At 32.7% G+C, this 24,267-nt stretch overlaps 4 protein-coding genes across 5 annotated transcripts in view; 1 reads left to right on the top strand and 3 right to left on the bottom strand.

The window, feature by feature from the left end:
* The window catches only part of LOC123718591, a 56,678-nt gene extending 49,264 nt beyond the window's left edge, over positions 1 to 7,414 (bottom strand). The window contains exon 1 of the mRNA XM_045675240.1: positions 7,332 to 7,414. Within this exon, the coding sequence (XP_045531196.1) occupies positions 7,332 to 7,351 (20 nt within the window). The 5' untranslated portion in view covers positions 7,352 to 7,414. The remainder of the gene's footprint in view (positions 1 to 7,331) is intronic.
* A 4,887-nt stretch (positions 7,415 to 12,301) lies between these two features.
* LOC123720322 (integumentary mucin C.1-like) lies at positions 12,302 to 13,486 on the bottom strand. Its single transcript, XM_045676879.1, has 2 exons — positions 13,365 to 13,486; positions 12,302 to 13,291 (listed from the first exon to the last, which is right to left on the bottom strand). The coding sequence occupies exon 2, from the start codon at positions 13,257 to 13,259 to the stop codon at positions 12,345 to 12,347; it is 915 nt and encodes a 304-aa protein (XP_045532835.1). The 5' UTR covers positions 13,260 to 13,291; positions 13,365 to 13,486; the 3' UTR covers positions 12,302 to 12,344.
* A 655-nt stretch (positions 13,487 to 14,141) lies between these two features.
* LOC123720087 (39S ribosomal protein L40, mitochondrial) lies at positions 14,142 to 16,009 on the bottom strand. Its single transcript, XM_045676551.1, has 5 exons — positions 15,855 to 16,009; positions 15,658 to 15,747; positions 15,275 to 15,445; positions 14,923 to 15,121; positions 14,142 to 14,422 (listed from the first exon to the last, which is right to left on the bottom strand). Exons 1-5 carry the CDS (start codon positions 15,887 to 15,889, stop codon positions 14,306 to 14,308), a joined length of 612 nt encoding a protein of 203 aa, XP_045532507.1. The 5' UTR covers positions 15,890 to 16,009; the 3' UTR covers positions 14,142 to 14,305.
* Positions 16,010 to 16,495: 486 nt separating this feature from the next.
* On the top strand, positions 16,496 to 21,359 carry LOC123720736 (5-hydroxytryptamine receptor 1A-alpha-like). 2 transcript variants are annotated; one of them, XM_045677470.1, is made up of 4 exons: positions 16,496 to 16,551; positions 19,666 to 19,800; positions 20,262 to 20,411; positions 20,478 to 21,359. In XM_045677470.1, the coding sequence occupies exons 1-4, from the start codon at positions 16,524 to 16,526 to the stop codon at positions 21,332 to 21,334; spliced, it is 1,170 nt and encodes a 389-aa protein (XP_045533426.1). In that variant the 5' UTR covers positions 16,496 to 16,523; the 3' UTR covers positions 21,335 to 21,359. The 2 variants fall into 2 exon arrangements, with proteins under 2 accessions (XP_045533426.1, XP_045533425.1); XM_045677469.1 differs by lacking the exon at positions 16,496 to 16,551 and adding an exon at positions 17,866 to 18,040.
* Positions 21,360 to 24,267: the final 2,908 nt, after the last annotated feature.

Genomic DNA, 24,267 nt, shown 5'->3' with positions numbered 1-24,267 from the left:
GACAAGATTAATGTGAGCCATGACTTTGTATCTTTCAGGCGATTTCTCTAGCGAATAAATGTAATTTATACTCGTTCCACTTCAGTTAATATTTGCAATATGATAAACACTTTAAGTCTTCGAAGTAAATTATACATATGACATGCATTTAAAGTTATCACTAGTGTAGACAGAGCTGCGTTACCTTAGCAGCTGGATCGACCTTTTAGATCCTGGTTATAATAATAATTTATTGCAAGAATGTGGTACAAAAAGGTGGCACGCAAATTTGTCTTTGAAGGAGTCTTACATTTTACATTATTAGTCATATTAAAATTGGTAAATTCTTATATTATTTATATCGTACATATCATTTCAAATGTTATTAAACTACAGTGTTTCACGCAAATAATAATTTATTGAGTAATAAATTTTTTCCATAAGTAATACACTAAGTCGATTTTTAAAGACTCTAGTCGGAAGATCTTTTAATTCTTTTGGTAAATTATTGTAAACCCTAATAGCCATAAAAAAGCTGTTTTTTCTAAACAGTTTAAGATTGATTGATTTTTGGCACAGCCAATTTCTCCCCATGTCTACTTCTTATTTCTACATTCGACTTATAGACCAATGGATGTTTATATACATGTGTATAATTTATACATGATCGATAGCTTTATTCAAATACGTTATTTAATTTGTGGGACAAGTTTACGGCATTTTTTCGTTAATTTTACAACGTTTGTTTAAAACGTACAACAGATATAAAAACCATGAAAAGCGGTACAGCCGATCGAGTTCTAAGTGTTTGAACAAAGTTATAATTTAGATCTACAATAAATTAGTAGTGGTAAATTGTCAACGCGTCTTGTATGTTCCATCAGTTTTCTAATAGAGATACGAGAGACATACGATATTTTTTTCAGCACTATCAGACTTTTTTTCATTTAATGATAGAACAGAAGACTTATAGCCTACTTGATTATTAGAAAAACGACGAAGGCTTACAGCACCACTCGTTTATATTTCATTTAATTATATGTATCTTATTTATTATATCATTTAATTATATGGATATTGTAATTTAAAAATCTACTCCGTTGAGTTTTAAATTGTGCCATAACATTTACAGTTAGGACAATATCGATAAGTAGCCATTCTAGCAGAAATCCTTTAACAACGACCAGTTCTATTAATTCTTAAAGCTTTGCATACTTAAGTTGCTTCACAATGTTAGGAGTTCAAGTTGCCTACTATATATTTAAAGTCTTGCGGGGGTGGGGAGTAACGCAAGTTTTTTTCAACAACTCGGTTTCTTTGTATCTAGTTGTTTGCGATACTGAGGACCAGAACCAGGATGTCAAATTCAAAATCATTTATTCATTCAAGTAACATAATGTACACTTATGAAAGTCAATAAAGAAATACATATTAAATGCTTCTAATTTTACATTCACTGCCTGTTCTCAAATCAAGGCATAGACCGGACAAGAAGAACTGGCAATAAACTCCGCCACTCTTTTTAATTCCCAAGTTTTTTGTTTAACAAAATGTTTGTAAGGAGCTACAACCATTATACTATGATCCTCATGAATAATTAATATTAAAAACAAAATAGCACCCGTTCACGAGTATGACGCATGGCCATCCATCGGCTCCCTCGCCATATTTTAGGGAGAGAGACAACCCGACGCATGGACGCCGTCACAAGCAATGACAATCAAGCTGTACATACACATTCCCGTTAAAGAAGGCGCTGCTACTGAATCCTGTCTCCGACACTGTCGACAACTTTATATGTTCCCAGAGTGAGTTCACAGTAGCGATATTGTGTATTATGTATTTAATAGTATATTTTAATTTAGACATTATCGTATTGGTTTAATACTGTAATGATAGTGTATGTATTTCTGTGAATAAATAAATAAAGGACTAAATTATCGGGACGACAAATTTCACTAGCGACACATTGCAATAATTTCTTTCATCAAATTAATATAATTCATACAATTAAGCCTTAATAATTATAACAATCAAAATAATAACTTCGGCGAGACTGCAAAGTAATTATTTGCTTTCGTATTTAATCAGCAGTGTCATGTTTTTTGTAAAAGGGAAACGCGTTCTCTGAATCGCATATTTTTCTTTACCGAGTAAGGTGCACCAAATTATGATTATTTTTTATTTAAGTACAAGTCTTAGACATGTATTCATTTATATTGTGGCAGCTTGAGTGGGACAACAAGAAAAACAAGGCTTTAAAATGTTAAAGGTATCGAACTTCAAGCGTCTCAAGGTCGAAACTTACGCTAAATTTAATTCCGGTATATCAATGTCCCTTATGTTTTTGAAATTGGGAGTTATAGCTTCCGTTGTCTCGACTTTAAAACCCTCAGTGACACGTTGATAGAGGTATAGGCGATTATTATGTTTTTAACTGCCTTAATATAATATAAACACTAAGGCAATACGCAACAAAAAAGATCATTATAACCGTCTTTGCCGCAACATTATTGAATTGCTAAATAAACTGGATCGTCTCCAAAATTTCTGTATCAGATTTATCTTCGGTCTAAGACAGTACGACCATATCTCTGCTTCTCCTAAGCGGCTTGGCTGGTTAAACATTCGTCAGCGACGTGATGCTCACGTTCTCCTATATTCCATTCTGTTCAACACTAAAACTCCTTCCGAAAACTATACCTTTGAAATCCCATCTCATAGCTCCTCCTTTCTTGGCGATTGCTGTAAGGTCTCTGCAGTTAGGCTATGGAATTCACTTCCCGTCCCTATTCGCTTAGCTCCTTCTTTATCTTCCTTTAAATTTCTTCTGTACAAACATTACCTGTCCACATCGTATCCCTAACTTTCGTACCAACCAATAACTGACGTCAGACTGTTCTTAAATTATCGTGATTCATGTATCCTTTTTTAGTTCCGTTTGTTTTTTGTTCCTGTTTAGTTTTGTCTTAATAACTACATTTGATATGTATTTTAGCACTTGTTGCCTTGTTGCATTTTTTTCTAACCGTGGTTGCCTGGAAGAGATCGCTCGAAAGCGATAAGGCCGCCAGTTATTAGCTAATATTTATATATCACCACTTCGTTGCATTACTTATTAAGTGTGCGCAATGCACGGGTAAGTGATGCATATTAGTGCATCTTCGTGAGTGGCGTTCTAAATACATGTTTTTTTGTAGAAGTTATATATAACTTAATAAATTAAATATCTATCCTATTACAAGCTCAGATAATAATTTTCATATGATTAACTTGATTTATGTCTATTTCAAACTTGTACTGTTGGTACACGCGAAATGATTATTATACCATAATCCGAAACCCGAAGGAATAACAATGTAGCGATGAATCTCAGACCGCAAACAAAGCCGTTAGTCGCCCTTTAACGAACCTTTTCTGGGCAAGATCTGTGCAGATCAAACAGGTTTAACTGGACGTCCCACATAATAAGTACAATGGAGGTAGCGATTTTTGAATAGTAGTAATAATGTAAAAAAAAAAACTAATATAACGGCGCATTTTTGTATTTTTCAGCAATCATCTTTTTGCCATTAAAATGATTTTGTGAACCAAAAACAAAAGTCAAAACTAATTTATTCATATAGGTAACACAATGTACACTTATGAACGTCAATTAAAATGAAATATACATTAAACGCTTCTAATTTTGCATTTACTGCCAGTTCTCAAATCAAGGGCGTGAAACGGAAGAGAAGAACTGGCAATAAACTCTCCGCCACTCTTTTTAATCGCCAAGTTTATTTTTTTAATAATTTATAACGTCTCCTTATAGTGACGTCTCGGTTCGTATATTAGCTGTAATAACTGTTTCTTTTGGATGTCACGTATCGGAACAATGGCTTGAAGCTCAAACCCTTTCCGAAGCTACCTTAATCGAGACGTACGTCTGCATAAAACGCATCTAATCACTTTGACTTAGGGTACAATAAAAGAGCGTAGGTACTAATTCTTAGTAAGCCAACAACGAGCCTTCTAGCAGAGTGAGTGCCCATGGACAACGGTATCACTCAACATGAGATGAGCCTACTGCCCGATCGCCCCTGTTCAGTGAAAAATACCGTATCTAATTTATAACAGATGCATAATTACGTAACAATAACGCGGGCGTACTAGGTCTTACTGAAGGAAACTGGCATATATTAGGGTGATATTCAGAGTTAAGACGTAGTGCTAAATATGCTTCCAGTAGGCCAAAAATGTATGGAATTTTGCATACCAATCGTAGACTTGGAAACAAAAGAAAAATCGATGACATATCGTGTCAGACAAAGAAGGCCAATTGACAAAATTATCAATGCAACATATACAAAACTGAGTTAGATAGAATATGTATATTTCGCAGCAAACTAGTTTAATTAGCCTATCAATTAACAGCTTAGCCTTTTGACTAGACACCACAGTTTAACTAGCGGCCTGAAAGATATGCAGCCGTAGCGTTTGTTACAACATTTAAGAAAATGGCTGGCTAATGCTTAGGCATTTCGTTCGATAGAGTGATGTGGCAGAAATAAAAGAGATGAATTATTTGTTGAAAAATTAAATTGCTTGAGTCACAGCTAAATTCACATTATGATTGTCACTACACTCTTCCATTGTACTTTTTGTTTTTTTATTATACTTTGGAAAACACCATCAAATTTGTGGTTTGCTAACGCCATATTGACAGTTTGAAGAGTTCGAATTTGAGAGTGGCAGAAAGTGGAACTAAATTTAAATGAACAGTCAACAGACTAGGCAAGTAATAAAACTTCGATCATCTGGCTGAATATGTCAGGCCGCTAGTTAAACGGCGCTGTTTAGTTTAGAGTCCAGGCTGTTGATTGAACGGCTGATTAAGCTAGTTGGCTGCAACATATATACCACTTAATTGTATGTAGTTACTATAATAACGGTTGCCTAGTTATATATTAAAGCTGAATGTTATGCAACAATGGTTTTTATGAATAAAAACGAATACAAATTACTCGTTTGCGGTCGCTTGAGCTTACGCGTCCCTTAATCGGTGTCATAACTGGGGGTCGAATTTGTACTAAGTTTACTTTTTATACTGCCCTCATATTAGCGAAATGGGCAGAGCAGTCTGCCAAATAGGTCTCATTTATTAAAGCTGTCAGGTCACATAGTTAAACCTAAATTTTTAGGTAATCTGTGGCAATAGGCACAAAAAGCGAGCCCAATTGTGATGTGAGAATATCATAATTATTGGGGCCCATACTGGTTCCATTTGATGCCTATATTTGTGGAGAGGTTCTAAAGAGTTAATTAAACAATAGTTTAATTATTAAAGGTATAATCTCACATATAATTCAAATGGTATGATTTACATTCTACTAAATGTAGGTAATAAAATATTATTATTTTATATTCTTTTAGAACAGCTTTGGTTCGTTTACAGAAATATAGAAATTGATACCCGCGGTGAAAACCTTTACACAGAGCTCATCTATCAAAACTTGGAAACCAATATATTGCAGTTAATATTTATTATTATCTATGATCATAGTTAACCCTAACTAGACACCGACTTAGACAGGTTCGCTAACTATATCATATAATATTTGATATCTAGTATATATTTTCAAGAGAATCGTAAGTATTTGTTGCATTATTTATTTATTTATACTTTGTTAATATAATATTCATAATTATACAAACAAAAAACAAAAATTAAGTAGGTTACGTAAGTTATTAGACAACAGGCGGCCTTATCGCTAACAAGCGATTTCTTCCAGGCAACCCTAATATGGAAGAATACAAAAGAAACAGAGCGTAAGTCCAAGAAGTGCTTAATTTAAAAAAAACTCCTAATAACATGCAACTATAACTAAAATTAAATAAAATGAAATCCAAAGAAAAAATATAAATAATAATATGTGTAAAGGTATGTTGTATAAAAGCACTACCAAAGGTTAATTGACTCACAATTAATATATATAAGTAGTAGCTAATTACGAGGCAGAAGAAAAATTATCAAAAAGAAGATTTTTAAATAAATTTATAAACTGAGCTCAATCAATTGGTAAGGAATTCCAAAGTATTATGTTTTAAACAATTTTAAATACCGCGTTTACTACGCGAAACAAAAATAATTAGTTCCAGAATTATTTATTCGAAGGCAAAAAAGGTCCTTGATTATGGTTTACAGTTTGGCGTAGATTTTTCACTTCACAATGACACACACAACATATTTACAAAGTAAAATAAACTTAGGAACTTTATAATACAAAAAATAAAAATCTTATCAAAAATATTGGTGTTCATGGTCCATACCATACCATACATGTTTTGTTTAGTTTTACGTTTAAGTTTATAGAAGACCATATTCAATTGGTTTATAACTAACAATTAGATCGATTAAACTATGCTATTCATAAAATATAATAACTGGAATAAATTGGTGAAATTTTTAAACAAAGGTTGTCAATTGTCATGTATTGTATGTGGTTTAATACACGTTTGGTTCATCATATTTGTTAAAAATAATTGTTTCGCCGAGATTGTATTTTTGGAACAACCACATATTTAACAAGTCGCGACTGCAAACGTAGATTTTATATCTACATATAGTTCATACATAATTCATGATAAAATATTGATAAGATATTTATTACAAATCTAACTTGTATAAGTTAGATTTTATGCTCGTGTAACTTCGGTTGCATCCTGAAGTTTAAAGTTAGCGACATTTACCAAGTTCAATTACAGTCTTTTGACACCAAAAAAAGTCTTTTGGATGAATGATGTATCGTATTAAATCCAATATGACGACAACACATGGTGTGTTACTCGAAGATTCAGTACCTGGTAAAACACGATACAAAATTCTGCACAAATTGTTTCGGGTTGGCCAGAAGATAAATAGGGTTAATCTATTTGAAGACCTATTTGTTTATAGTGAAAATTATTAATTAAACAGAAGCAGAAGTAGTTGGCGTGATTCAGAGGATTGAGAAAATATGGAAACTATTTTTACAAGAAAAATATGAAAAATTAAATTGTTGAAATCAAATCTAACATCTAGAAAATTTACTAGCTAAATAGAAATGACATTACCCATAAAAAATGTAGTGGACCATTACATATGCATGTTATTAGTTTTGTTAAATTATAAGCTATTTTATTATTATCTAATTAAATTAAAAAAAAACTAAATAAATTCCATGGAAACAACATTATTATATAGAACTTAACTTATAATAATGTTTCTCAAAACATTTAAGCTCTCAGATATACGCATTTAAATTAATTAATTTAGAAATTTCTTACGCCAGAACTCGGACTTCTTAGAAACTATCCATTATAGTACTCACATTTTTCCTATAAACGGCATACGAAATCACAAATCACATGAACATTTTTTCACTTAACATCGTAAAACACACGCATGCACTAAATACGTCCGCTTACACGAACATCCGCCGAGAAACTGAAGAGTGAAGATCAAACTGAACTTTGAGTTCCACAAAGCTCACATAGTACTAAGGGCAGAACAGAATAAAATATATATATTTGCCCTATTCGCCCCCAGCTTTCACCGTTCATCTCAAAAGCACTTATATTCAACTCAACCAAATTAGGTAAATTTATGTCAATCGTTTTCGGCTGGCTCCCGTTAAACTTTTGATAAATTGATAACTTGTAACAACGATTATTTTACATAAGTTCACTTTACTTCTTTTTCTGACTCTCAATTCACCTGTATTATTTGTGTACTACGTTTGGTTGGTGTTGCGTGCACTGTATGTTATAAATGTTATTATAGAGTAGGTAAACTTTTATATCTAAATTGTAAACCCAACAATAATGTTTCAAATCGGAAATTAATTGAGGTAATTGAACAATTTAAGACAATACAGGGCGGTTGATTACTTTTTTGATATTCAATTAGTCTATCGATACTTTATTAAAGGTAAGAATATTTTTCTAAAAATATAAGTAGCTAACGGAAGAGTTACGTCGAAGAGGTTTTACAGCTGTGAGTGTACTTGACTTCATATTTAATTATTACATTTAGCTTTCACGTGAAATATAAAAATGACAAAGCCACATTTTTTTATGTCGAAAAATGCGTCTATTTAAGTGTAAAATTTTAATTTGGTGATGATTTGCTGTTTATAACGTAATGGTTTAATTAATTTGAGTAGGTGCTAAAGGAAAATAATGATTCTCCTATGACTTGCAAATTATGAAACAGGAAAGCACTCTGAATAAATACTATAAAAATACGGTAATCGACAATTGGAGAGGCTGAATGAGATAATAAATAAATCTTGATTATATGAATTGAAAAAATATATCGTAGGTCTGTTGTTTATAGCTGGTACACAACAAATATTTATTTATTTACACTTCGTTACACTACAAAATAAAAATAAAAATTAACATAATTAAATCAAAATGAGGGCAACTGGCGGCCTTATCGCTTACGAGTGATCTCTTCCAGGCAACCACTGTGAGTAAAGAAAAAAAGAAATGTATTAAATAAGATAGGCAAGTAGTGCAAAATACATGTAATACACAATTATTAAAACAAAAACTAAACAGGAATAAAATATTAAAGATACATTAAAGAGTAAAAAGACACATAAATCACGATAATTTAAGATCAGTCTCACGTCTGTTAGTAGTTAGTAAGAAAGTTAGGGATACGATGTGGACAGGTAATGTTTGTACAGAAGAGAAGGAAGATAGAGAAGGAGCTAAGCGAATAGGGACGGGAAGTGAATTCCATAGCCTAACTGCGGAGACCTTAAAGGAATCGCCAAGAAAGGAGGAGTTATGAGATGGGATTTCAAGGGTATAGTTTTCGGAAGAGCGTAAGTAAGCTATAGTTATGGGCTCCCAAAAAATTGAAATCATTTTTGAGATAGGAAGGAGTTTTAGGGTTGAACAGGATGGAATATAGGAGATGAAGAACATGAGCATTGGCACCAAGCCTAGCCGCTTACGGAACGCAGAGATATGATCGTACTTTCTTAGACCGAATATAAATCTGATACAGAAATTTTGGAGACGATCCAGTCTATTTAGCAATTCCTCGTTAAGATCGGAGGAGCAAGAATCGGCGTAGTCCAGTAAAGGCAGGAGAGATTGCGCCAGTGAGGTTTTGGTACTAAAGGGAAGAAAATTACTAAGACGTCGAAGGATACTGGAGGCACCGTATAATTTTCGGCTAACTTCTTTAACATGCTGCTCCCAGGATAAATTTTGATCAAATAAAACCCCCAAATTTTTTACTGTACGGCTAAAATTTAAAATTACACCATCGATATGGATAGGGGGTATCCTGGCCCAATCAATTCTCGTCGTGAAATAGGGGCTGCCAATAATGAGTACCTTACTCTTTCTGGGATTGATAAGAAGACCAAAATTTTTACTCCAGTCAACTATCTTTGCCAGCTCATTGTTAGTAGATTGTATGGCTTGCGGGAGATAATCGAGACTTGATAGTACGTAGATTTGAAGTTCGTCAGCGTATAAATGAAAATTAGTTGAAAGTCGGAAAGTTAAGGAGTTAATATATATAGCAAAAAGAAGAGGAGAAATTAAATATATTTAAGGGCAGGACATTGTTGAACATTTATATGGAAAGATTTAGACTAGACAGGAATTTCTCCTATTGACTTCTGTGCTACCAATACACAATTATCTCTATGCAAACCGAACCGAATACATCATGTACCTTAACAGATTAACGGAGGCTGTTATATTTTAGGTGTTCTTGATTAAATATAGTTTTTACATTCAATAAAACCACAAAAAATAATCAAAATTTGATATAAATAATTACTTGACATTAACCGGTCTACATAGATTTCGGAAAAAAACATATATGTGCTAGTCATCTTATAATACCTAGGTAACAGTGAAAATGTTTAGATGTATACTTAATGTATACATTAATGAATAACGGCATAATTTAAAAAGCTGCCAATATTTTTATCGTTTTTCGAAGTAATCTCCGTTCGTCTCTATACATCGTCGCATTCGATGGAATCACTGAGAAAAACAGTTGGCCCATTCTTCCTTAGGGGTCTCTTCTATGGCATTTTCGTACGCTTTCATCGCATATTCAAGGCCCGTAATTCATCACCTGTGACGATGTCAAATAAAGCATTTGAGTAACCGCCGTTGAACTTATCTATGTATTTATTATACTTATTGGCGACACTTGTCCATGTAAAGGTGTTTCTGGTCGTCGGTTAAAGTATGCGGAATCCATCTAGTACAAAGCTTCCTGTGCCTAAATGTTCGTGTAATATTTTTTGAAGTTGACTCATACCAATGCCTAGGCTTGCCCGTATATGCTGATAGGTCACTCTCTTATCTTCCTCTATCGTGCGTCGCACAGCACTGATGTTATCTTTAGGTATCGCTGTTAAAGGACGTCCCTCACGCATCATCACTGAGATTGCTACGTCCACGCTTAAACTCGTTAAACCAATTGTGAATAGTGGCAAGAGATGGGGCTTCACTAAGAAATGCTAATCGCAGCCTACCATAGCTTTGTTGTTGAGTAAGCCCACAACGAAAGTCATAGTAAATTTTCTCGCGTTAGGTTCATTTCCACGTGTAACAAGAGTTTTAGATTCGCTGCCAATTCACAAAAACAAATGACGAATGTATGCAATATACTACATTAGGTTACTAAATGTAAGTGAAATGAGTTCTAAAATTGAAATTCAAAAAATGTTTTCATTAGCAATGTTTCTAACAGGCCATTTCTAAACATTTTCAGTGTTACCCACGTATGCCAACCCCCGTACCCACGTATTAACCTTTCATTAAATGTTCAACTTTTTGCAAACCTAGTGAATTGTAAAAAAGGTTTTAATTACAGTATTTATTGGATAACAAAATAATAATGCCAAATAAACTGGTGGAATTTCTAATAATCCAAATGGCACACTCTAATTTTACTTTATTTTGTCACCTAGTTACACAGTCGAAAATATCCTATAAGACCTATAATAATAATTCCTAAGACGTTTGAAAACAATACAAGTTATTGCTACTACATGACATCATCTCAAATAAATTTAATTGCAGCACACCTCTACTAAAATTGTCCTACCATGTTCCTTCCTACAAGACTCGTAGTCGTGCTCTGTTTCATGTTTTATATCGCGCAGCCTGAACATATGACGACTACTATTTAAGCCTTGATTTGTTCAAGCTATCGCGAAATATGCTTAAAAGGACTATAAAGAATATCCATAACACTAAATCGATGCATCATGAGCACACCCCATATAGACACCATTACTTTTACACTATCCCACAACACAGCCAAATTAGGTACTACTTAGTTAAATGTATTGAATAATTTTTATAAATTTGTCCGTTTTGTAAATTTTTGAACCTTTTTGTAAATACATATTATGTATTCCATCTGTGGCGTAATTGGAGTAATTGTTGGTAATATATAATTTTAGTTGTATGAGCGATAACGAAATAAATATATTAATTTATTTATTAATCATTAAACATTATCAACCAAGAAATATCTTACCTTCGTGGCGTAATGATCAAATATAGCTTATAATTATGCTGCTGCTTATGTTGAATTCCGAGGAATCTGTCGAAAACAACTGTGTCGTCTTGAAAAGGACAGCTAATCATTACCGCATTATAAAAATGATGTGCCTGCCAATGTAATCGGAAATGTTTGATCTAATTTATCTTTCATTTACAAAATTCAAACATCAAATGTGAGTAGGTAATCCCTACTGAAATATTTCACAAAATCATTTTCAGTTCATCGCCACAGGCTTTCTATCGGCAAATAGGAATATTCATCACAAGCGGTTGGATTTATCTAATCACAAAAGCTGTTATGGTAGCTCAATGGAACTAGTGAACTCATTACGGCCTTTTGCTTTGTTCCACGCATCGCTAATGAACTGGAATCTGTAACTTTGTTCGGCAACACCTAATGACCTTTGCAATGGTATGGAAATGCTACACATTTACTATAGTGTATGGATATTATTTTGTCTTCCTGCTCCCTTGGTGTGAAACCTTTTCGGTGGAAATAAAGTTATCGAGAATTATTTTAAAGCCGAATTATACTTATTACTTGGAGATAATTCTAGGCCTCCTTAACTTACGACAGATATAAAAATTATTGCAATTAAACACATTTACCATCTTATTAATCGGTGAAACTTTACCGTTCCCGTCATGTCAAATTTTATAAAAACTTTCACTCTGGCCGGAATTAAAACTATAAGGGCAAGGTTTCTTTACGAAACCCTTTCGTTTTAATATAAGCAAAAAATATTTCTTAGAATTTTATTAAGAAAATTTTAAATAAATACTATCTAGTAAAAGGGATCTCCAGTCTCAGTTGTCGTTGTAGATGATGTTGACATGGTAGTCACAGTTGTAGGTATCGCGGTTGTAGACGTTGTCGTGGTGGTTACTGTTTTAGGTATCGTTGTTGTTGACGTTGTTACTGACGTTGTCGTAGTTGTTGGTGGTTTTGTTGTTGTTGAAGTAGTTGTCGTAGTTGTTGGTGGTTTTGTTGTTGTTGAAGTAGTTGTCGTAGGTATTGGTTTTGTTGTTGTTGAAGTAGTTGTCGTTGTAGTTAATGTTTTAGTTGTGCAGGGTGCAGAGCTTTCTATAATAGTTGGTGGTTTTGTCGTTGTTTTTGTAATTGTCGACAAAATTGTTTTTGTTACGGTTAGTGTTGATGCCTCGATAGGCACAAGTGTTGGTGTTTGTGTTATATAGGATGTGACTTCAGTTATTGATGTTGGTTGGGTAGTAAGCTCAGTTAGAACATCTTCAGTAACAGTTGTAGGAATAGACGTAGACAAAACTGCTGGTTTAGCTTCAGGGGGTGTTAAGAGTGGTGTAGTTACTAACGTCTCTGATGCGGACACACTATTATCGGCAGTTAAGGCTTCATCAGTATCCTTACTTTTTACATGGGAACTTAATGATAGAGATGTCGTAGTTTGCTTATTCTGAGTTACTTTAGTCGAGACATTTTTGCTTATTTTTCTACCTTTTACCCTTTTGGTCGACGCATGTAATTTTAGCTTATTATTTTTCTGTATATTTGTGACAGCTTCAGTCGCCAGTGTCAGGACTCGCATTTCCATAATCTTCTTTATAATACTAAGGGGCAACCAGTGTCCTGGAAACCCCGATTCTATCGGATTATCTACATACGTAACCTCATCTTTAAATGGGTCCGGCCATTTTGAAGAATGTGAAAAATGTAATGCCATTATAGATATTATTGCGAACGGACTTACGTACACTAAAATAAAATAATTTAAATAAAATAATTATATACAAAACAGTTCAATACATCATTTGTAAAATGTACTTACTTTCAAAATTATTATAGATTCCTTTCTACCATCATCTTTAAAAGTAATCATAGTTCTTGACGAATACAGGTATTCACAAAATGTATTTGTACATTTTATTTTGCTAAACTATAACAAACCTACCCAAATCAACGCAAGTTTTTCAAGCATGAAATTGTTTTTACTCTTCAATAACTTTACGGCTATTATAATGACGTAGCGTACATAAAATCATCTAAAAACCCCACACTGCTCACTGCCCACCAAACAACCTGCTTTCATAGTTTAGTAGTTAAGAAAATTCCACAAGCCCTATATATAGGAAGGACAATTATAAGTACTTATAATTCTATTATCAAGTCTAAAATTAAATCAGACTGGTTTAGCTAGCCAGTAAAACCAGCTATTTACCGTACACCGTACTCGATGTCTTCTTTTTTGCTATGCGAACTCGATAGAGTTCGATACTATTGAATTTCATAGCCAACGGTGTACAAAAAAAGATAGACCACCGAAGCCACCTTTTGGTAAAATAAATGTGTGGAAACAACCAAAGCGATGGACTGACGACATCATGAAGGTTTCTGGGGAGAAGTGGATGGAGAAAGCAAAGAACAGATCCAAACGGAAAGCCTTAGCCAGGACTTGCCTAGGACTTACCCTTACCTTACCTTAGGTCCATACTGCACAACATAAAGTGATGGAAATAACAATAACTAAAATAGACTAAGCGTATAATTACAAAACTAACACTCATCTGATTGGAACTTTTTAATATTGTGGAAATAAAATGGATATTATTATTATAACTGCTACTTGTTTTTTCGCACTCTTAACAGTTTAATCTTAATTTCAAAGAAAAAAGCTGTTGACCAGAATAAATTAAGTCATTTTATATAATAAATACAAACTTTTGAGTAAAATTTATTACCTACAAAATACAGTTCTATATTAAAAACACTTTAATTGCCCCATTTTTTTGAAACATCTACATATTCTCCATCAGGTGAATCATACTTCTTAATTGGTGGTGTGGCATATGTTCCATCAATTGTATATGGAATTAATTGCAGGTCAGGCTGAAAAAATAAATCATGTAACATTTAGATGCATAAATTAGGCCCGATTAGATAGGCACAACACCTGTGAGCCCTAGAGTATTGGATGCAATGTTGTGTGGTTGAAGTGTGTAAATTCTAATGATCTAGACCAATCTGGTGCCTTATAAAAAGAGGACAGAGTGAACAAAAAAATATATATAGCAGTTTAATTTCTTAATGGTACCTACCATTTAGATAGATATCTTATTAGGAATAATGCAAAAAACCTATAGCTATTTGTGCTATGTTTTCATGTTGTTTGGGCATTTAAGAATTGTTCAGCATATAAGCACGGAGCATATGGGTTTTTACCAGGTTTATACAGCTTTTAAAGGAAAATAAATAGCAGAAATGTCTCAGCAAAGTTTCACAATAACATTTAGTACCAAGACTTATGAACCATCAACAGGACAACAAAAATAAATAGGTATTGAAAATATACATTTGAACCTCCAATTAAAACAGGTTCTACATCTCACCATAATCGCTTCATTATACAACTCCTCAGAGACTTCATAAAGCTGATCAAGTGCTCTTTTCTGTGCCCTCATTATTCTATCCACTTGTGCTACATTGGCCATGTACTCCTGTCTTTTATATCTGCACCAATCTTTATTTAGCAAAGCCCGATCTTCGACTTGTTCCATTGATAACTTCACTACAGGGCGTTTTCGTATTCTGCAAACAGTTAATCTAAGTTTAGAATATTAGTTTCTATAAACTAGCTGGTACTACTTTAGCAGCTTGTGAGTAATGTATAATATGTAAAATTTGTACTGTAAAAAAATGTAAATTGATGCAAAATATGACAGAAATTTAATTTGTTGTTACCCTATGTTATCAAGAACATGAAGAGGTGGTTCACATTCATCAATTGGTTTCAGTTGTTTTGCATTTTTTTCCAGTCTTCGAATTTGTTTCTCTAATTTTTTCCTTCTTCTCTCCTCTCTAGCTTTTATTATAGCTGGATCCATCTTTTTCTTTTTCTTCATAGGTTCAGCCCTGTAATATTAAACATGCATATGTGTTATATCTAATAAGTACTAATGTTTTCAAACAAATAACTTTATTAGCAAGAATTACCGCACTAAGCTTTGTTTAACTACTGGAAATGATAAATGCTGGGACATTGATGAATATGTAAAAAGTTGAGAAACCAATATATATTTATATTTCTTGCTTATGCCTAAATTTTTGACTGATTCTTAACTTACCATAATTGATCAGAAATTTTAAATTGTAAGGCTGATGCAGTGGTAATATTTTTAGCAGTTATTGGAATTTTGGGTGCAGCAATCGCTAGCCTAGAAAAAAACAAAGTGTCTTTACATAAAATAAGAAAAATTAAACCAAATTATAACACTTACACAACACATGAGGTTATAAAAATATAAAACAAAATTATAAGTACCGTGTAAATTGTTTAACTAAAGATAAGTGAAACATTTTATTGGCTATAGGCTAACTGTTAATTAAAACGGAAGCAGTTTATCAATAAATTATCATGAATATTATATATTCTAATGTTATTGTTTCAAGACATGAATGATGAATCTCAATCCAAGATCTACACAGCTGAGTACTGACAGCACAAACGTCAAAATTAAGTTGTCAATGTCCATGATTAGTGATAGATTATTGATAACCAAGCCCAGATAAAAAACTATAACATGAACGAATGAAATGAATATTACGATCTCTGTGATATTTATTTTCAGAATTTAATTGTAGACATTAATGTTTTCCCTATATCACTACACTCTGCTGGTGTGTCAACTAACTTTAAAAAATTACATGAACTCATTTATAGATTTCTATGCTTCATGCCTCAGAAGACTTTGTCATCCTATGAACAAATAAAAATAAAAACAAATAAAATTAAATGGTCAAAAAGTTATACCTAAAGTTTTCACTACCAAGTCATAGAAATTTCCTTTAAAACGTCCTACACGTGTTAAGAAATTTCTTTAGCATAATTTATTAACATGCTTTCTGTAACATTAGGCGCGGTGACATAGAAAAGATGCAAAAGTACAGAACCATGCTAAACTACAAGAAAATAAGGTATTATTGAATATAAATGTATACAAGGCATATATACGTTTTGTGTAAGTATTTGCAGTCCTCTGTTTTCTTTAGTCATTTTAATTTTAATTATAGCGGTTAAAGAAAGAAATTTTCATCTAGATTTATGTCATACTTCTGGATTAAAGACTCCTCCACAAATCAAGTAAAGATACTAACGCATGTACCTATTCCTCTTGTAGAACTGAGTAAAACATCAAACATTAAAGTCAGTTCTCACAAAAAAAATCCTCGCTGAATTCGTCAACTTGACGAAGGGTTGAGTAATAAGAGGTTCGAGGCGTTACAAAACTTAAACGTATCTTAAATAGTCAATGTAACTTTACTTTCATAACTAAATATAACGTTTTTATTATACATTGAAATAGATTATTAATTTAACTACTTATTAAATTATTATTTGTTACTATCTAACCTAGTAAGTTGCTCACATTTTTATTTTTAATTAAGGAGATGACGAAATTATTTTGTTTGTGCAACATGTTTTAAAGAAATAAATTCACCGGATATGTGTTCAGTATCTACAATTATTAATGTGAATTTAAGATTATAATGCTGTTTGGTGTACTTTATAATATGACCTCCGTTTAACTTCAAAACAAAAGTAAATATCGTAAAATAATAATTAGACGCATAATTATTTAAAATCGAAACATATTGTGTATCAAATTTAGTCAATACTTAATTATTATATCTTCGATCAATTAAGATGTGTTTGCAAGTTTTTATATTAATAAGTAGGTAAATATACTAAGTATATTTATTTATGCCAATTACCTCTAATGTAAAGGTTAACAATGTCGGTACTTTGTATTCAACTTAATAACTAGAACTTTATCATCATTTAACATAACAATATCATAAAGATGGGAGATTATTCGTTGTCAATCTGTTTTCTTGGGTTCTCTACAAAATATAATTTAAATAAATTATTGTGAATTAATAACTTATATACTTATTACAAGTACGTAGATTAGTACTTAAATAATTCTATAACCACGTTATACTAGAATACTTTTAAAATTCTGTTGACAGTAAACAAAAGAATTCCACAGGTCATTAAACTTACATTAATTGTGATAATTATTAAAGCTATTACGGTACAAGAAACTATTACTAAATCAGGCTTCTAAATTGTATGGTAAAATTCATAGAAATATCCCTAAAAATCACATACATTTACTATATAAATTAACTAAAGTTATTATGTCAAGTTTTCCTTAAGGGGCATATTTTTGTCTCCGACCGCGTATTGCTTATTTACCTAGTTGTTAACAAAAAGGCAGACTGGTTGGACAGGTTAAAGGTGTGCTTTCGTGTATTTGTGTATCACCAAAATGGAAATAAATAATACAAGTGAAGTGTTTAATACCACAGTTTTAAATGAAAATTACAGACTCAAAGAACATGATCAATACACGGCTTACAGGCCGGTAGCGTTTTCATTTGGACTTATTATTATGTTAAGTAATTTAACTGTTGTAGTGTCCAGCGGACTGATACTTAAAAAAGGTATGTTCTTACTTAAAACAGAACTCTCAACAATTTTCTTATATCCGAGGTGAAAATTTATTTAAGTCCCACATGATGCGATGCACTGCGTGTGTGGGACATCTCCAGACTGCCTCGAACTGAGAGAACTGGCTGCAATTTTGATCAATCAGCTCTAATATTTTGTAGTCCTACCAATAATATGAGTACTACTTCTATGGTTTTGCGTCTGTATGTCCTATATACCGCAAATATGTGTTTCAAATGGCTACTTTAGTATGTATACTTACCCGCTAATTCAGTAATCGTACATACCAATTGCACACAGGATATTAGCCTTTCATGAATAAGGATATTAATCTTTTTGCTTTTTACTTCACAACTATTCACTAAATATATCCTGAGTTTTTATTATCACACAAGTGTGAAGGTCATATTATCACTCTCTAGTAGAGTATAGTAGTTCCTTGTTTACTTGCAAGTTGTAATAACAATACTTATTTATCATTTAACACTTAAGTTTTTTAATTCTCGTTACAAAATATAATAATTGCACAAAAAACAAGTAGCGCTATAACCTTCTAGGTCTGGACGTTTGTGGTCATTTGTTTTTTGTAATAGGCTACCGTAGGTAAAGTAGTTGATCGGGATCCTTTGCCAGACACACGCCGTCGACTTTTTTAGGTCTAATTATGCCATTCCTTTCTTCATACGAGCGCCTGTAAGACAGACGAATCTACCACATCAGAGATGAGAGTGGCACAATCAAAACCCCTAGGCCAACACTGTTCATATACAAAAGTAACAGAATATTAAGTATCTAAAAAATATAATTTATTAATATAAAGCAACCAGAAAAACTATATGGATAAGATTTATACCAAAAAAATTTAAAATAAAGAATGAATTACTGTTTATGCTCACCACAATAATATTTATTGACTGTGATTTTGTAAGTAATCAATAACTCGTACCTATTAAATAAATCTTTAAGTTTACAACAAAAAATTCCTTTTTAAGTCATGACTGACTAACAGTCAGCCCAATTTTTGTAACACACGAACATAGTGTCACAAGACTAAGACTCTTAATGAACATAACCTTAGTTTGAGATATTCACTAGTATTGTAGAAAATTCAGCCAACATAATATTACTTCTTAGTCATAATTATTGTATAGGCTAGATCGTAATTCATGTAAAACGCACTCTCTTTTGTAAACTTTGTAGGAAATAAATTAATTCTGTCAAGTAAATTTAAGGCCGTACGCGTATTGCATTTAAAAACCGAAATCAATAAGAAAAATTGATCAAAAAGGCAATTTATTACACGGCTTCTAGGTACTAATTAAACAGTTAAAATGTTTTGTTATTTACATAACTATACTGTATAGCTAAGGAGGATCTTTGTGAGATTAAAAAGCCCCGTAAAATTCTTTCCGAAACATACTTAAGAGACTAAAAAAAGAAATTTATTCGACTATTTATCTACTAAATTATGTCCTTTCCACTCTGAAAATGGTAATAAAACATTTGTTTCACGGTAAAAACTATAAGACTGTGTAGTGTGTATTCCCTATATAAGTTGAATTATCACTTAATAGACTTCTAGAACTATGTACTAAATATGGACTTCATTTGATTTCAGGTCAACAACCGAAAAGTACATATATACTTCTAGGCAATGTATCTCTAGCTGATACTATAATCGGGATGTCCATGCTCATTGGTTTCAGCTTCGAAAACCCGGACAGCTCAAACCCACTATGTGTCTTTGAATTAGGTAAGAACATTCACTGGCAAGTTCGAATATTTTCAAAAAAAAAAACTAAGTTCTTCTGAAAATATTTTATATAATATTTCGTTGTATGAACTTTAGGGGAAACGGGCTAAAGCATATTTCCGCATTTGTTACATTATAATAATAATAACCCAGTGCCGCTACAACCCTATATGGGACTTGGGTAATCAGCCTTTTGTCTGACATAAGTTGATTTTTGAATTTGGAACATGCCGGTTACCTCACGATGTTTCCTTCGTCGTACGATCGAGTCTTTGATGAGCATATATAATAGGTCTTATGGTGCTCGGACGGGATCGACTTTCGGGATGAGAGTCACCCACTGCGACCAAATATATAATCCTAATAAGCTTAACAGCTTTTTGAAGCATTGATCATTTTATAAGAAACGTAGACGCCCAACCTGATGTATCATTGAACTTGAATTAGTGAAATTTCAACAGGTATGCTCGTGTGTCCTGCTATGGTTTCAATATTCACCGTGGGTCTAATTGCCGTCGACCGCTACATTTACATTTTGCACGGGCTTTACTACCAGCGGTGGGTCAATACGACAAAAGTGCGAGTCAGTATAATGTTCGTCTGGCTAATCGGTATGATAGATTTTTGTTTTATTTTTAAGTACCCTCCAAAAACTATAATCATAACTGTGTTTTTAGGACTCACTCTGGGATTCCTCCCCGCAACTGGATGGACCAACCACGACCTTAATTCAAATTGTTTTTACGTTGCTGTTTTCCCTGGACCTTTAATCCTCCTCAACTCAATATTAAGCATCGTACCTATCATAGTTGTCGCCGTCCTTTATTCTATAATTTTAGTTAGCGCCTTAAAAAATGTTAGAAAAATCAATGCGTCCGTAGACCAAGCAAAGTCAAACACAAAGTCTGTATTACGAATCTACAGAGGAAACGGAAACAACACACAATCAGTGAAAACTTCAAAACAAAACAATCAAAATATAAAACGGAGTTTATCCTTTAATTCCTGTTACGAAATTGAGAGTGGAAAACTCGATAGGAAGGATTTTGTTTCTAAAAGCAATACCGATTTAACTAACGAAACATTTCAACCGTTACCTAATAAAAACAAGACATCTTTTAATAATGTATCGGTCAGTTTGTGTTCGACAAACATAGGAGAAAGTCGAAATACAATCGGCCGAGACACTGATAGCACCGCAGGTCAAAGAACTAAAGATGCCGCAAGAGGTAAAATAAAAGAAGCGAATAAATGGAGAGCGTTAACGATCGTGATGCTAACAACAGGAAGTTTTATATTTACCTGGATGCCGTTCTTTATGGCCGTCATATTTTATGTTCTATGCGATGACAAGGAAGTCAACCCAAAATGCCTCAACATTAGATTACTGCTCGCGGGACCATTGGCAGCTCTAGCATTTATGAATAGTATATTTAATCCACTTATTTACGTTTGGTGGCACAAAGGATTCCAGAGATATGTACAGACATGTTGGAAAAGATATATTAGTAGACATTTTAACGGAAAATGTTAATCTATATAAGACTTGATGAATGAAAACGAAATCTCTCTAAATTTAAATAAATAATTTATTATTTATATAATACAATACAATATATTATCTTAATGAATAATACCTACTTATCCAAACAGTATTATAGACTATAACATATTTAAGTACTACCTATTTTTAGTATAAAAGGTTTCAAAATAGCTTATATTATCTGTAATTTTAGCTCGCATATTTTGCATTAAATGGCACAAACAGTTGAGGGTTATTGTCTTGTGACTTCATCTTGTTTATTTAATGACCTATACAATAATCATTTACATCATACTAGACGAAAATGAATGAAGATAAAATCTATAACCAAACACAGACTACATACAAACTATACTTACCATTTTAACAAAAACTAATAAGTTATTAGCTATAACAGCTTATTGGAAGCATTTTTTGCCACCAGATAATAACACAAATATTGTAGGTAATCGAACGATCAATAATATTATACAAATGACAATAAACTGATAACAAATATTTACTGATACGGATAAGCGATATCAGCAATTTGACAGTTAGGTAATCTGTATCAAAGAAAATAAAAATTACGAAATTAATTGTTCCATGTTCAATGATTCTGATAAAGAAATACTTTAAGTTCAATAGTCTTTAATGTAACCCAGATAATTTAACTCATTTTATATTTGATATTAGAAATTGATTAGTAAAATAATATTACTGTTTTTTTCTAAACAGACATCAACTTTATATAGTCTCGGAACCATGTCAGAGATTTATTTCTTCTCTGCAATACAATCAAAAGCTTGCAGTACTTCTAAGACCACCTCCTAACGAAAGAGACTACTGGCTTCCATGAACACAATATGCGCTACAAGTTGATTGCCGAAAATTTGGCAGAGTTTAGAATTGTAAATAATAATGCTAATTTCGATCCAACTTATTAATTAAAATTCAATAAATTATATGTTTTTTAACTAAGATACTTATTCGTCTCATCTACAAAATTATTAAGATGCAGTTTTTTTTAATTTATTTTAATAAATAGAGTTGATGCTTTCCTCGCTCAAGGAATAAGTATCTTAATACAACGAGGGAATTCTGACAGCGTTTAAGGTACACGGCCACAGGGACCAAACTTTTTGTTTGAATTATCTTTTTAATAATTTTTATTATTACTATGTAGGTTAAGAAAATTGTCCATACTGTATTTTACTAATTGTTATGATTTCTTAAAAAATTGAGTGAATATATCGGTCTTAGTAAATATTTTCACATGATTTTGATTTAGTCATTTTTAAAATTCTGTTTACTGTGTTATACTCCAATAGTTATACGTTATACTCCACATAAAAAACTCATTTATAACGAAGGAGGTGATAATGGCAACTCAACGCCTTTGGGCACATATTGACAGGCAAAGACTTTTTGAGGACCTTATCTATAAGGTAAACGGCCCACTTGAGAGACATTGCATCAATGAGACATTGCATTGCGTGAAATGAATGGTCATCCAGGCAAGGTTTGGCGTGAAATGTATGGTCATCCAGGCAAGATTTGCTTTGCTAGGCTAGCACCTTAATATGTCTAGAAGATTTAATACAAAACATTTTATGAAGAAATATTAAGCATTATTAAGCAGCAATTTATATTTTATCTCATGTAGACATTATTTTCGAATACGTCAAAAACTATTCATAGAGATATAAAAATAGTTATTAAGGTGTAATACCTAGTGAAAATTGAAAATGTTTAGAAAATGAAAAACGGCTTAATGTAGAAAGTTGCCAATGTTTTTTGAAGTAATCTCCGTTCCTCTCTACACATCGTCACATTCGATGGAACCCCTAAGCAGTGGGCCCATTCTTCCTTAGATGTCTCTTCTATGGCATTTTCGCACACTGACACCACATCTTCAGGGCTCATAATGCGAATACCTCAAATTTTATCTTTAGTTCTTGGGAATAAATAAAAGTCGCAGGGCGCCAGGTTAGGATTGTATGTCGGATGACTCATTATCTCGATGACTCATTATTCGAAACCTGCCATTGTCAAATATTCAACAGTCCGTTTTGCGGAGTGCGCTGAAACATTGTCGTGGTGAAGAAGGATTTGTTGTTGAGTAACGAACCCCACAACGAAAGTTATAAGTGATAGTAAATCATTGACCTAATTTTTTTTGCGTTAAACGAATGCAATATACTCGATTAGGTTACCAAAGAGTTCTAAAATTTAAATTCAAAAAGTTTTCATTATCAATGTTTCTAACTGGCCAGTTCTAGAAATTTTCAGTGTTACCCACGTATAAACAAAACACTTTCAGTAGTCATTTACTACTTAGGCCAGTGTTTCCCAAGATTTTTTGTGCCATGTCCACCTCAGCCTTTCTAAAATTCTCTCTTATGTAACATATATAAGTAGGTAAGTATAGTATTAAAAATTTAAGAAACAGTAAGTAAATTTTCAAAACAAACAAACGTCGGGTCCGAATCGAATTGCTCCCCTTAACAATCAAACTCCAACTCAAAATAACTTTATTCATATAGGTAAACAAGTACACTTATGAATGTCAGAAAAGAAGTTAAATTAATTGTAAATTTACATTTAATACCAGTTCGCAAGTCAAGGGCGTAGAGCGGGCAAGAAACTTTCTACCACTCTTTTTAATCGCTAAGTTTTGAATCATACAAATTGTTTTAACTAGAGCAAATCAGTCCCAAGGATTAGGATCACTTAAATATTTGTCAAGTTATTCAAATTGCCCCCCTGAGGGGCGTGGGCTCCACGTTGGGAAACACTGACTTAGACAGTCTATGTGAGAAATACGCCGAAAGTCTTAACAGTTAACATTGCTGGTTTGAGTTTTGAAATCAAACAAATCAAATACGTTCGAATATCTTGAACAACTTCATAAGCTAGTCATTGTTATTGAGACAGCTGTACAT

Source organism: Pieris brassicae, chromosome 2 (genome assembly GCF_905147105.1).
Source record: "Pieris brassicae chromosome 2, ilPieBrab1.1, whole genome shotgun sequence".
Lineage (NCBI taxonomy): Eukaryota > Metazoa > Arthropoda > Insecta > Lepidoptera > Pieridae > Pieris > Pieris brassicae.
Note: the sequence above shows the minus strand (reverse complement) of the source record. Positions and strands in the feature narration are given on the sequence as shown.